At 39.1% G+C, this 15,156-nt stretch overlaps 1 protein-coding gene across 1 annotated transcript; it reads left to right on the top strand.

Annotated features, from left to right (window-relative positions):
• The first annotated feature begins 7,992 nt into the window (after positions 1 to 7,992).
• On the top strand, positions 7,993 to 13,648 carry LOC103197299 (alpha-1,3-mannosyl-glycoprotein 4-beta-N-acetylglucosaminyltransferase C-like). Its single transcript, XM_007941193.1, has 2 exons — positions 7,993 to 8,113; positions 12,513 to 13,648. The coding sequence occupies exons 1-2, from the start codon at positions 7,993 to 7,995 to the stop codon at positions 13,646 to 13,648; spliced, it is 1,257 nt and encodes a 418-aa protein (XP_007939384.1).
• The last annotated feature ends 1,508 nt before the right edge of the window (positions 13,649 to 15,156 follow it).

The following is a 15,156-nucleotide window of genomic DNA, read 5'->3' as shown; positions in this document are numbered from 1 at the left end:
ATGCAAAGTTGTTTATCCATTTATCAATTCTTGGACGTTTGCATTCTTTCCACTTTCTGTTTGTTATGAATAATGCTGCTGTGAACATTCATGTACAAAATTTGTTGGGACATATATTCTCATTTTTCTTGGTTATATGCCTAGGAGTGGAATTCCTGAGTTAAATGGTAATTATAAGGAGCTCTGGTGGCATAGTGCCTAAGGCATTTGACTGCTAACCTGAAGGTTGGAGGTTCAAAGCCACTCTGAGGAAGGAAGACTGGCCATACTACTTCCATAAAGATTTACTACCTGAGAAACCCAAAGGGGTCGTGATGAGTTGGAATCAACTCAATAGCAGTGAATTTGGTTTTGGTTTTATGGTGATTATATGTTTAACTTTTTGAGGGACCATCAAACTGTTTTCCACAACAGCTGCACCATTTTACATTTCCATCAAGTTTGTATGAGGGTTCCAAGTTCTCCATATTCTTGCAACACTTGTTATATGTTATTTATTTATTTTTAATTTTTATTGTGATTTGGGTGAAAGTTTACAGAGCAAATTTATTTTCCATACAGCAGTTCACATACACTTTGTCCCATGGCATTGACTACAATTTCTCACAATGCAACAGCTCTCTTCCTACTTCCTCCCCATAGTTACCTCTTCCCTGAGTCCTTCCTTCCCATGCACTTCTATCTACCCGCCTCCCCCAGCAGTCTCCCTGTGCATACACAGCCCTTCTATTCTCCCATGATTGGTCTCTCCTAGGAGTGTATCTACCTAATGTAAATGTTCAACTCATATGCCTGTCTTTTTTTTTTTTTTTTGGCTGAAAACCACAGGAGTGGGTTCAATTCTAGACCTGAAGGTAGCTAGGGGCCATAGTCTCAGGGGTTCCACCAGGTTCTATCAGACCAGCAAACCTGGTCCCTTTTTTTTTTTTTTTTTCCCTATGATTTTGAGTTTTGTTCCACATTGTTCCTGCACTCTATACAGGATCTCCTACATAGATCTCCCCTGAGTGTTGACAGTGGTAGTCAGGCACCATCTAGTTTTTCTGGTCTCATAGTCATACAGACTGAGGATCACTTGGTGTACCAGTCCCTTGGACTAATTATTTCCATGTGTCTTTGGTTTTCTTTGTTTCTCTTTGCTGTGGATGAGGAGAGACCCATCATTGCATCAGATGGCTGCTTGTAAGCTTTTAAGATCCCATTCACTACTCGTGAAGTAGGATATGGAACAATGTTTTTGTGTAGTATGTTGTGCCATTTAAGCTTGATGTCCCCTGTAATTGTATATCTTTTTTATTATAGCCATCCTAGTGGGTGTGAAGTGGTGTTTAGATTTACATCTCTCTAATGAGTAATGATGTTGAGTATATTTTCATGTGCTTATTGACCATTTGTATATTATCTTTGGAGAAATGTCTATCCAAATCCTTTGCCCATATTTTAATTGGATTGTTTTATTATTGTTGAGTTGTAAGAGTACTTTGTGTGTTCTGATTACTAGACCCTTATGAACTGGACAATGATCAAGGAAGACTGCAGAGGAGCTGATGCCTTTGAGTTGTGGTGTTGGCAAAGAATACTGAAAGTACTATGGACTGCCAAAAGAACGAATAAATCTGTCTTGGAAGAAGTGCAACTGGAATGCTCCTTGGAAGTGAGAATGGCCACACTTTGTCTCATCTACTGGTCATGTTGTCAGAAGGGACCATTCCCTGGAGAAGGATAGTGTGCTTGGTAAAGTAGAGTGTCAGTGAGGAAGAGAAAGGCTCTTAATAAGATGGATTGACAAAGTGGCTGCAACGATGGGCTCAGGTATAGCAAGGATTGTGAGGCTGGTGTAGGATGGGCAGTGTTTCATTCTGTTGTACATAGAGTCACTATAAGTCAGAGACAACTCAACAACACTTGACAACAACAACACACCCTTCTGGGATATTAAAAAAAAAAAAAAACTCACTGCCATTGAGTCAGATCCGACTCACAGTGACCCCTCCTTGGGTTTCTGAGGCGGTATCACTATGGAAGTAGATTGCACAGTCTTCCTTCTGAGGAGTGGCTGGTGGCTTTGAACTGCCAGCCTTCTGGTTAGCAGTCAAATGCCTTAGGCACTACCATCTGCAAATATTTTATCCCATTCTGTGGGCCGTTTTCTTTGAAGCACAAAAGTGTTTTAATTTTCATGAAGTCCAATTTATCTATTTTTTCAGTTAATTTCTTGAGCTTTTGTTGTTATATTTAAGATATTATTGCCTATCACAACAGTTTACACCTACATTTTCTTCTATGAGTTTTATAGTTTGAGCTCTTACATTTAGGTCTTTGATCATTTTGAGTTAATTTTTGTTTATGGTGTAGAGTAGGGATCCAGTTTCATTCTTCTCCATATAGGTACTTAGTTGTCTCTTTTTCTAAAATACTGTTCTTCCCCCATTGAAATGTCTTGGCACCTTTGTCAAAACCCAATTGACTGACCCTCTTTGACACATCTATTAAGGAGCTGCAGTGTTGTAGTAGTTAAAGCATTTGACTGCTAACCAAAAGTTTGGTGATTCAAATCCACCAGCCACTCCACGGGAGAAAGATGAGGCAGTCTGCTTCCATAAAGATTCACAGCCTTGGAAACTCTATCATCAGGTTCTATTCGGTCCTAAAGGGTCTCTATGAGTAGGAATTGACTCAGTAGGAGTGAGTTTGGTTTTTTTGTTTGGCCACGTATACTGCAAGAATTGAAGATCCTTCTCAGCTACCAGACTTGTTGACATTCCAGAAAATGTTGACATCACTCTGAAGGGATGCACAATTATTGTGAAGGGCCCCATTGGAACCTTATGGAGGGACTTTAATCACATCAGTATAGCACTCAGTCTTCTTGGAAAGAAAAAGAAGAGGCTTCAAGTTGGCAAATAGTGGGGAAATAGAAAGGAACTGGCTATAGTTCACACTATCTGTAGTCATGTACAGAACATGATCAAGGGTGTTATATTGAGCTTCCATTACAAGATGAGGTCTGTGTGTGCTCACTTCCCCATTAACATTGTTAAGTGCTTGGAGGAAGTGACACTAAACTTATAGTAAATGCACCAGCTTTAATTCTTCAAGCCGTGACAGTTAAAAAGAAGGATATCTGAAAACTTTGGATGGTATCTATGTCTCTGAAAAAAGCACAGTTCAACAGCCTGATGAGTAAGATCTAAGCATTGTCCAGCAACAGAAATGAGGCCGGTTGATTCCTAAGAACTATAGGTGATATTTTAAATATGCAATAAAATTATACTAGTCAAAACAGAAACAAAAAACAGTTAACCATAGATGTATGGATTTATTTCTGGACTCCCAATTCTATTCTCTTGATCCATGTGTCTATCTTTATGCCAGTACCACACTGTCTGATTACTATAGTTTTGTAGTAAATGTTGAAATAGGGAAATGTGAGTCTTCCTATTTTTTTTTTTTCTTTCTTTTAAGGTTGTTTTAGCTGTTCTGAGTCCCTTCTCCATATGAATTTTCAAATGAGCTTGTCAATTTATACACAAAACACATCTGAGATTTCGGTAGTGGTTGTGTTAAATCGCAGATCAATTTGAGAAACATTGATGTCTTAACAATATTAAGTCTTCCAGTTTTCTTTTTTGACCTACCAATTCTTAACATTAATATATCAGACAGTGTTTCACTGCTGTTCATAAGGTTTTCACTGGCCAATTCTTTGAGAAGTGGATGGTCCCTTCCTTCTTCTAAGTCTGTCTTAGTCTGGAAGCTCCACTGAAACCTGTTCACCATGGATGACCCTGCTGGTATTTGAAATACCGGTGGCATAGCCTCCAGCCTCACAGCTACCTGCAGGCCACCACAGTACAACAAACTAACAGATGAGTGATGTACATACATGGTGTTCTGTTGTACATAGGGTCACTATGAGTCAAGCCGACTCAGCAGCACCTGACAACAACAAGAACATACTTAACATTACTGAAGTGCTGCAGAGTCAGTCTTTGTAAGACGTCTTCTTCTGTCAATAGTAGTGGAAGCTTCTCCTAGCCTACTGGGCCTGAGATATCCAAAAGAATCCCACTGCCTGGAGATGGGAGCTAGTGCTGCAGATTATTCTGGGAAGCTTACGTGGAAGATGATTTGTATAACCTGGTTACCGTAAAACCCTGGTTAAGTCTCATACCCAACCTTCTTCTTTTGCTTTGTTGTCCAGAAGCATTTCTTTAAAAGCCAGAAAACCTGTAAATGGGAGCAGCATAGCAACTATGTTACCAGCCATTTCATCTTCATGGCACTGTAATATTGTGAAAGTTGCCACGTTAAATCCAGGAATCCTCCAGAAGTTGTTCCTTGATACATTTATCTACCAAAGAAAAGTATTTATTAAAGATAGGTGGTGGCAAGTGAATTCTCCTATGTGAATTCAAATTCCTGGTAGTAAATCCATGAAATTTTTCTGTAATACCTGCAACTCTTTCTTCATCCATGATTTGTTGCTGTTGTATGCCATCGAGTCAATTCCAACCCAGAGTTGACCTCATAGGACATGGTAGAACTGCCCCATTGTGTTTCCTAGGCTGTAATCTTTATGGAAGCTGACTGCCACATCTTTCTCCTCCAGAATCACCAACCTTTCAGTTAGCAGCTGAACACTTAACCACTGTGTCACCAGGGCTCCTTCATCCATGATAATGTCCTTGAAATACCCACCACTGCATCAAATCTGCATCAAAGACAGAGCTAGATGATGCAAAGTTCTTTTGCTCTTTGATGACCACCACTGTCCCATTTACCCCACCCAGAGCTGAGGCTATGCCCATGATATCCAACGTCCATTGGTTACAGAAAAAAGAAGCAGAAGCACAAAAAGGTTATAATGAGGATCAAGAAGATGAAGAGGATAGGGAAGGGAAGAAATCAATGAAGAGAAAGAGGGATAAGGAAGAGAGAATCTTAATATTTTGAGCAAATGGGTTTATCAAAGCAACATCATCAGCAAACACAAGCTTTTATTGCAAGTCTAGTTCTTTTGTGGAAATCTTAAAAGTGGACTCTGCAATCCTGGACTTACAAATGTGAAAGTATTATATTGCCATCATTTTCCCTTAGGTAGTGACTGTGTGTTTTGTCCAGAACAGTCCAGAAATGGGGAGAGGGTAGGAAGGACAGATAGATGTAAGACATTAATTATTAAGAATGAAAAGACAGATGACAAGATAAAGAGAATTTTAGAGAAAGGGAGAGCAGGCCTGAGATGAGCGGGGATTGCCCAAGAAACCGTAGAGATAAATTTGTTGAGGCAAACTAATTTCTTGAATTGTCTGAGACATTGCCTGAGAGAATCCTGTAGTCACTGAAGGATCAACCAAAAACTGCATTTGGTAAGTTCTGTTGCCCAGGTGACTTTATAAGAGCCATTTTGAGGGACTTGCCTTTTGTTGCCATAAAGCTAAATTTCAAGCCAGCCTTCTCATTTTGATCCAAGTTGTTCAGCAAATGTTAACAAGAGGTTATCTCTGACCATCAGGAGTTTGAGTAATTTTATTTTTGTTTTGTAATGTATTGAATACTTTGCATTGAACATGCATCATATTTATAATCAGAAAAAAAATAATAATAAACTATCTTTATTTGGGGAAAAAAATGTGACCCAGTTACAATCCACATTATTGATTTAGGTCAGCATCCCAAGGAGCTGATATCAGGACTACTTCATCATCTATCAGGAACCCTTACCCAGGAGCTGGTGCTTGTTGTAGTGTTAGGGTGGTAAACCACTCCCATTCAGACAGAACAATGGTTGTCAGGGAGTGTCATCTGCGAGCAGTGACCAACTTTGCCTTGCCTCAGAAAATGCACATTCTGACCCCATCCCAGCCCTCCAAACATTACATTTTCTTCTTGAGTTTGGGGAAAGTACTGAGCATTCAAAAGGTGCCAGGCTCACTTCCTGTATACCCAGGAAGAAAAGTCACAGATGGAATCACTGCTCCAGTCAAGGTGAGGGCTTTCATATGTAATGATTGAAATGTAAAAAAAAAAAAAAAAAAAAAAGATTTTTCCTTTTTATTGCCTTTTCAAAAACCCAGGGAACTGGAAGACTCTTGTCAGGGAGATTATCTCTTGGCCTTCTTACTTGAACCATAAGTAACATCTGCCTCAGATCCTTAATAACTGCCTATGTCTACATTTTGTTAAATGGTTCACCCAAAAGGGCAAAAACAAACAAACAAACAAAAAAAAAACCTGAAAGAGTAAGGAATGATGAATAAATGAACAAGTCATAGAAGGAATGGCACTTCTGGAAAAACTTGACCTTGAAGTTGCTCCCAGAGCCCCTGACAAGCAAATCCCAGAAGACAGTCTCTGAAATGAGGCAGGAAAGCTTATGGGGGATAACATACCTGAAAAACAGAAAAAGAAATGCTAACTTGAGGTTGAGGTTTGACTTAAAGTGTGTTCTGATCCCACTGAGGACTGTAAGGAGAAATTAGGAAGAGAATAATTGGTATTTGACTAAAAACTTGACTCAAATGAAAATCTGTATCAAGCCTGAGGATTAGTGATAGATAGTGCAGTGGGCACTCTGGACTCTTAGAGGAAAGAGAGAAGTAAAGGCCTCAGGCTTAGTCAAACATACCTCATTCTAGAACATTCCATGCTACTTAATGTAGCATGTACATTAAGGAGCAAAATCTAGAGAATGTTGAGGACCCATAAGAATGTATTTAAGAACTCCAGTTTCTGAATCACTGGCTTTGGAAATTAAACTTATTCAATAATAATGTTTTCCAATTACAAATTATAATTGCAGGGAGAAGTTTGGGTATTTTTTTATAACTGAAAAAGTTTTTTTAAAAAAAATATTACCATCAAATTAAAACTTTTCTCAATAGTGTATAAATTTGCAGACATCCAAGGGCCACGGTTTGAGGAACAGCTGCTCTACAAGAACTAGCTCCCAACCTGGATGCCATGAAAGACTTCCTACCGAGATTCCTTATTATTGCAACAGTAGTAGTGCTTCCAATCTTCTTTTTCATTAAGGAAAATCCCTTTGATAGTACAAGTTTCCTATCTTTGGTGAGTACCAGAAACTAGGGGTGGGGCAAAGTTGAAATCCCGGTACTGGAAAAAAGAGAAGATATTATCTAAGTGTCTATTTGTGTGGAGTCTTCATTAACACTGTAGGTATCCAAAAAAAGAAAGAAAAACAGAAAGCTTGAGGAATCAAAGAGATGATTTCTTTGAAGAGAGTAAGAGATGGTGGCATCTGGAAAAGAGAGAATTCAGGGCTAGGGAAAAATAATGCCAAAGCTGCCTTAGCAGAGTTGTCCCTTATAGCAATTGACGAGATAGAAAATTTTCTCTGTTTTGTAAGTCTTCCCATTTTAAAACGTTCCCCTTGACTTTCAAAGTTACACATTTTCCTGCATTTTATACATTAAGATTTTGAGCCTCAGAGAGGTTAAGTTGTTTCTCCAAGCCAAGAAAAAATCTGAGGAATAGAGAAAATTTCACTAGACAGGGAAATAATCAAAGAGAGGGAAGAGGTGGAAGGGTGAAGTTCTACCAGTGAGAGAGAATTTAAACTGAATCATTGAGGTGGTAACTACTTGGTCTTTGTCCCACTTAACATATGCTACACCCTTCAGGGATTAGGTGACCCGTATCAGACTGTGACAGTAGAGATGGCATAGACTGACATTGTTTCATTCTCTACATAAAACCCAGGAGAGCTGAGGAAATCCCAGCTCCCTTCATTCCCTGACCCATAACCTATACAAGAACGCTAGGATAGAACTTTTTCAGAAGATGAGGAAGAAACAGTAGTGAACTGTGAGCCCTGAGCAGTCTCCCCCGTATTTATGGGAATTATTTCATTATGTTCTACAAAGAGCAATCCACGCAGCTTTTAGTCCCAAAGGGGACAAATCATGGAGCTGAAATTTACCCTTTTCTCAGGAGGAAAAGAAGATGGTAGCTTGGCAGAGAGCCCGGATGCAGATCAACCCTGGCAGAACAATCCACCTGGAAACCTTCAAAGATATACTGAAAAACTCAGGACCACGCAAAAATGTGAACTCATGTATCTTGATTGGAGCCCCTCCTGTGAAAAAAAGTGAGTACCCACTAGGGATACAGACTATCTAGGGGCAGATCAAACCAGGGTAGAGAGGAAGGAGGATACGAAGGAGAAGAAACCTGAGAAAAAAATCATGGGGATGCTGAGAAGAAGGATCAGGCCCGTGGGATTTAGAGGCAACAGACAGTGATCTCGAATCCATCACTCTCCCATCCCTCCCTGATGAAACTAGAGAGGAGAAAATAAGATGGGAGGAGTCCAAAAGGAAACTATGGGAAGGGAAACTGGGTAACAGGCAAAGGATTGGAAGGTAGCAGTACAGTGTCTTGAGTAGGGCTCTAGGGATCACCTAGTGCCTTGCTGCTCAAAGTGTGGTAATGGACCATCAGTATCAGGAGTCTCTTAGAAATGCAGAATCTTGAGTCCCACCCCAGACCTACAGAATCAGAATTTTCCTTTTAACCAGACTTCTGGGTGATTGATAGGAATATTAAAGCTTAAAGCTTGAGAAGTATTGCTTTAGCTGATGATTCTGGAGAGCAACACCAGAACAATGGCAAGTTTTCAAGTCAGCAGAGTTGGTATTCAGTACTTTTTAGATACGATAAGAGACCTGATAATGCAAAGGTTCAGAGCTTGGCTGCTATCCCATAAGGAAACCCACCCAGCAGCTCAGCTGCAGAAAGACCTGGCAATCTACTCCTGTAAAGATTACAGCCTAGAAAACCCTGTGGAGTGGTTCTGCCGTGTCACATGGTGGTGCTATGAGTTGGAATCAACAACACTCAACAAGAACAACAACATATGATAAAGGTCTTGTCCTTCCATCCTTGGTTTGGGCTTCCCGTCAGTCTTTAAAAAAAAAAAAAAAAAAAAAAAGCCCTACATCTGTAGTAAAAATGGGAGTTAGGGATACTTATTGTGGTTTGGATTTGCATCTCTTTGATGGCTAATGAAGGAGCCCTGTTGTTGTTGTTGTTATGTGCCCTCAAGTTGGACCTCTCCTTGGGTTTCCGAGGCAGTATCACTACGGAAGTAGATTGTCCAACCTTCCTTCCGAGGAGTGCCTTAGGCACTATGCTACCAGAGCTTCTATGAAGGAGCCCTAGTGGCACAAAAGTTATATGTTCAGTTGCTAACCACAAGGTCAGCAGTTCAAACCCACCCAGAGGCTCTTAAGAGAAAGATCTGGCCAAGAAAACCCTATGGGATGTTCTACTCTGTCATACGGGTCACTGTGAGTCAAAAAACAACTTGAAGGCACCCAACAACAACTATAAATGACTAAGAGGCTGAGCATCTTTTCAAGTTCTTATTGGTCATTTGAATATTCTCTTTAATGACTATTCAAGTCCTTTACCCATTTTTTATTGGGTTATTCATCTTTTTTGCTGTTAAATTGTAGAAATTATCTGTATACATTTTGGATATATGATTCTTAAAGATTTTTCCCAACTTCGATGTTGTCTCTTCACTTTTTTGACTTAAATCCCTTAATGAACAAAGGATTTGTTCCCCTTAATCTGTCTTGTTGTTTGTTGCTCTGCTTTTGTTATAATATCTGAGAATCCAGCATTAACTAGGCCCCAAAGCCACATCCCTATGTTTTCTCCTAAAAAATGTATAGCTTTAGTTTTCACGTTTAAGTCCATGATCCATTTTTAATTGGTTTTTGTGGTTGGTGTGAGGCATGGATCCTGATTCATCAGACCTTGCTTATTTTCACTTAATATTATGTTTTTGAGACTCTTCCATATTGATATACATAACACTCAGTTGAATTAATCTATCACAATATTTTTATCTGTTCTCCTCCTGATGGACACATAGGTTACTTCTGGTTTTTTTTTTTTTTTTTTTTTGCTATTACTGACAATGTTGCTATGAATATCTTTGTACACAAATGTTTGTGCACATGTGTTAGAGATTCTCTATGGTAGGTTCCTAGGAGTGAAATTGCTAATTATAGGATATGCATATATCTCACATTATTAGATTTTGACAAATTGTTCCCAAAAATGGCTTACCGGTTTCTATTCCCATCATCAATATATGAATTCCTATTGTTCTACATCTTTACCATTTCTTAGTATTGTTAGACTTTAAAATTTTTGTGATCTTTTTGCCTTTATTTGCTCTTCCCTGATTACCAGTGGTTGAGCATCTTTTCATGTGTCTATTAGTCATTTATGTTTTGTCTTTTACGACTTGCCGATTCATGAATTTTGAGTTCTTTTCTATTGAGTTCTTTGAGCTTACAATATATTGAAAACTGATAAATAAAGGGAAAGAATCAAACATTTATCCCGCTTTCCTATGTGAACTATTGTTGTTAGTTGCCATCAGGTTGCCTCTGACTCATGGTGACCAATGTACAGCACAATGAAACATTGCCTGGTCCTACATAATCTTCACAGTCGTTGGTATTCTTAAGTCCATTGTTGTTTCTACTGTGTATTTTGAGTGCCTTCCATCCTAGAGGGCTCATTTTCTAGCATTTTATCAGAAAATATTCTATTGTGATCCATAGGGTTTTCATCTGCTAAATTTCAGAAGTATATTACCAGGTCTTTCCTCTTTGTCAGTCTTAGTCTGGAAGCTCTGCTGAAATCTTTCCACCATGGGTAATCCAGCTCATATTTGAGATACCAGTGATATAACTTTTAACATCATAGCAACATGCAGGCTACCACAGTATGACAAAGAGTAGATGAGGGGAATTTTCTCTTTATAGAAGCATTTCAGATAATAGATGAAGAAGGAATAATTGACTTGGAATATTACCATATTACAGCCCCTATGGAACTTATGGATCTGTACATTGAACATCAAAGGCTGCTAACTTCATGAAAGCAGAAACAATCTGCCATTATGTGCCTTCTGATGGAAGAACATTTCACCAGCCCAAAAGCCATTATTGCCACAAAATCTAACTTGATCAAGTCTCCATATCCATCGTTTCTACAAACTCTTTAAGACTGATATCTGTTTGTTCTTCTGCCAGATGATGTCTTTCCCTCTCCAGTCTCCCAGAGGAGTGACTTAACATATACTGTGTTTGCAATTTTCTTCAATCCACTGTTTATACTGTTAAGTCAATTTCTGGGGTTAATTATCTTTCTGGTTGAGTTGTTGCTTCTCTTCCATTATGTTGGTTTTCCTCAAATGTTTGGTGATTCTTGCTTCAGATTCATATTTGAAGATTAGAAGGAACAGTATAATTTTTTCACTCTAAATGACCATCCTGTTTTTGCCTTTCTGTAAATAATGGTTATGATAACGAAAACTTCCCTCATTATACTGCAGGGGAAGAGTGAAATATGGAACCAATAAGTGGTATGGATAGCTGGTCTTCTGGGTGAATTATCCCCCTACTTCTTCTAGTAAAGGCCTAACTCATCTGTCCACTTTCCCACTTATTTGCCTTAGACTCACTCTGGCAGCCTCTACATTTCTGAGGCTTCTGCTTCAGAGAGCCAAGCCAGTTTGCCATAGCAACTGTATTGTGTGTCAGAAAAGAATTGTGGTCCATAGGGTTTTTAATGGATGGTTTTTCAGAAGTAGATTGCCAGGCCTTTCTTCCAAGGATGGACTTGAAATTCCAACCTTTCTGTTAGCAACCAAGCACATTAACTGTACCAGGGCCTCCTCAGAGAGCCACACACAGTGCTTTATCTGATTGGCAAATGCCATACCCATCTGTGTTACCCTTTCTCCCCCCTTGGGTCACTGATGTTTCTAGAAAAAGTTCTATTATTAATTAACCGTATGACCACTGTAGGACCTACTCCTCTGTATGTGAGCCCTCTGAACCTAGGATTTCTCTAATTCTTTTCAAATAAAGATGCACCCATGTGATTGCTTTCCTTTTGTGTCTTTTTGGGCTATGGATTCCTCCACCAATCTTACCACTTCTTCTCTTTATCTTTCAGGAATTCTTTAAATATTGTTGTTCTTTTATGGCAATCTCTCTGGTTTTTCAGTGAGATTTTGGGTGAAAAGGGACTGTGTAGTTTGTCATGTTTATCTAATCTTCCCACAATAGCTTTTCAAAAATAATGATTATTTTTTAAAAATCACAACTTGTGGCCAGATTCTAACTCCTAATCTTGTCCAAACAGTTAAGTAGCAGGTTACTAACCAAAAAGCTGGCAGTTCAAACTCCCTAGAGGTGCCTGAGAAGAAAAGCCTGGACCTTCTAGGTCACAGCTGTGAAAACCCTCTGAAACACATGGGGTTGCCATGACTAGGAATCGACTCAGTGGCAATGGTTTGGTGTTTGGTTTTAGTCTAGTCCATACTCAGTGCTGAGGGAAAGGAAGTGTAAAATAATGTATGGAATTGGCATATAGGAGAGTATCACAACCTCATCCGAAGCAACTGTTTTCCTCACTGTCCTCAATTGTTTAAGTTTCTCTTTTCTTCCCGCTCCTAGAATTGTTGACCATTGGGATTTCTTCAGTGCAGCATCCCCAAAGAAGCTACCTCTTGGACACCCTGCAGTCCCTCTTCTTTGCTTCCTCCCCATCTGAGCGGAAGCACATTCTTGTTCTGGTACACCTGGCAGATCCTGACACCAAGTGGCTTAATCAAATGGTCTCCAACATCTCAAGCCTCTTTAAACCATATATCCAGACCAGACAGCTAGTAGTGATCAATACTCCTCTTAAAAACTATCTTCCTTTAAGGGACCTTAAAAAAACTTTTAATGACACTCACACCTATGTAGCTTTCCACTCCAAGCAGAACATGGATTATGCCTTCCTCATGAACTTTGCTACCAACCATTCTGACTATTTCCTGATGATTGGAGATGATGTGAAATGTGCCCCTGGATTTGTCACCCAGATTGCTACTGTACTGTCTGCCTGGGAATACAAACCTTATGTTATCCTGGAGTTCTCTCAGCTGGGCTTCATTGGAAAACTCTTTCGCACTAAGGATCTTCCTCGCTTTGTTAATTTTCTTCTCCTCTTCTACCAAGAATTGCCCTGTGACTACCTCCTTTCCCATTTTATTGACCTCCTCAAGCAAAATAAACCAATCCAGTTCTTCCCCTCCCTCTTCCAGCCCATGAGCAACTACTCCTCCTTTGAGGGCAAATTCAATAGCCTGAAAGGTAAAGAGCTTAAAGAAAATGACATTGGCCCTCCCAACAACCCTGCTGCCTCTATCTACACTTCCCTGAAGACTGCCAATGACTCTCTTCTAATGAATGCCTATAGCCTGGATGAGAATTTCTTTTACTCCGTGGGGGCTAAGGCTGGCAGCCATCTCACTGTGGTTTTGGATGTACCTGCTAAAGTGATACAAGTTCAAGTGCTGACTGGCTCTGGCCCAAAATGGGAGAATCAGTTGAAAGAGGGGCAAGTAGAACTGGGCTATGATTCTTTTAATAGGAACAATGACTGTGATGGCTATATCCTGCTGGGGTTGCTGGTAAATGGCATCCTGAATAAGCAAGTATTATCTGAAGAGTCTGGGAAGAAGGTGAAATGTGTGAGACTACTTGTGACAGCCACTGTACCCTCTGAAATAGTAGTCAGACACATCAACCTATGGGTTAGGTGAAATGTAAGTAATATGTGGAGAAGTTATTGAGATTGAGAACTCTGGGAGGGATCAGAATGGAAGTTAGAATCTATGGAGACACTGAAATCTTAAAATTGATCAGGCAGAACTCATTGTTGGGTCCTTTCAGAATTCTGGATATACAAGACATAATATGTTGAGAGGCAGAGTGGGGGATAATACCTCTTGGTTCCAGAGAGCCATCTGGGCTGGAATCTTGGTAAGTCTTTTCCTGGTTTTGTATTCTTAAGAACCTACCATGTGAAATTCTTTCCTTGAGGGTAAGAATACCAGACTTCTAAAAACAAAAAGAATATGTGAGTAGGACTGATTGATGTTCATATCCCAGGACTCTAGTAGTATGTAAGAGAAGATAGAAAATCCTTCCACCAGCCAAGAAATGGATTCATGAAAAGCCAGACTTCCTATGTGACAGGAAAAAATATATTGTCCAGGAACATGACTATTTTCTCTGTGATCTCATTTTTCCCTTTTAAGGTATTCATTCATCTCATAAACATTTACTGAGTGATATTTATGGTTGGTAAGAGTCCTCTTCCACAGCATCATCCAACATTCTAGAGGATTCCTTTTTAAATAACAACAAAATAATTTGCTCTTATATCTAGCAGCTCTTGTGTCCAAACATAGTCTTACCTCTGAAATTATAAAGTTAATTTATAGTAACTTTGTAAGTATCAGATGTTTCTGATGGGAAAAATGCTGGATGCTTTACTGACATCTTTAGCTCAGTTTGGCTGGGAGATCTTCATTCCCCAAAAAAATGTGAGCCCTGAGCTCTACTAATAGTGGCTGGAGAGGGGTTTTCATGACTTTAAGATTTGTAATCCATGAAGCTAAGGAAAGAAGAAAAGGAACCCTCTAAGAAAGATAGTTGGGAATAGCTCAAATCAATACCCAGGCAGAATGTTCAAATGAGTTTTAATCAAAGTGGCTAAAAACATGCTCAGACAGAGCCTGGGTGCCCTACCCAGTCATCCACCGATTTTTTTTATTTATTTTACTTTTTTTTCTTTCTCTCTTTTTTTATTTTTATTTTTCTCTTTTTTGCTTTCTTTTTTCTGGTGATTAGTTTGCTTGTATTTGTCTGTTTTAAAACAACTATTATTATTAAAATTTTTGTCCTTTTTAGTATTATTCTTAATCTTCCCCTCCGAGGTCCTAATTTTCAGTACTTTTTCTTTTCTCTGTTCCTGGTTGAAATTTTTTTTTTTTAATTTAAGGTTCCCCCACCCCTTTTTTCTTGTGGTTAACCCTGTTCCTTGTTTTTCTTTTTGCATTTTTCCCATTTTTTTTCCTTCATTACTCTCCTTCTCTACTTTTTTTCTCTTAATGCCCTATCCCCAGATATTGCAGGTTTTCTTGTTTTTCCTTCTTCTTTTTCCCTTTTTTCTTTTTTTGGTTACTGTTCCTATGTAATTACATGGCATGTTTTTTGTCCCTGTGCTTTTAGTTTTTTGATGGTTATTCAATTGTAATTTGTGTCT

Source organism: Orycteropus afer, unplaced genomic scaffold (genome assembly GCF_000298275.1).
Source record: "Orycteropus afer afer isolate SDZICR_OR568_19922 unplaced genomic scaffold, OryAfe1.0 scaffold00075, whole genome shotgun sequence".
Lineage (NCBI taxonomy): Eukaryota > Metazoa > Chordata > Mammalia > Tubulidentata > Orycteropodidae > Orycteropus > Orycteropus afer.
Note: the sequence above shows the minus strand (reverse complement) of the source record. Positions and strands in the feature narration are given on the sequence as shown.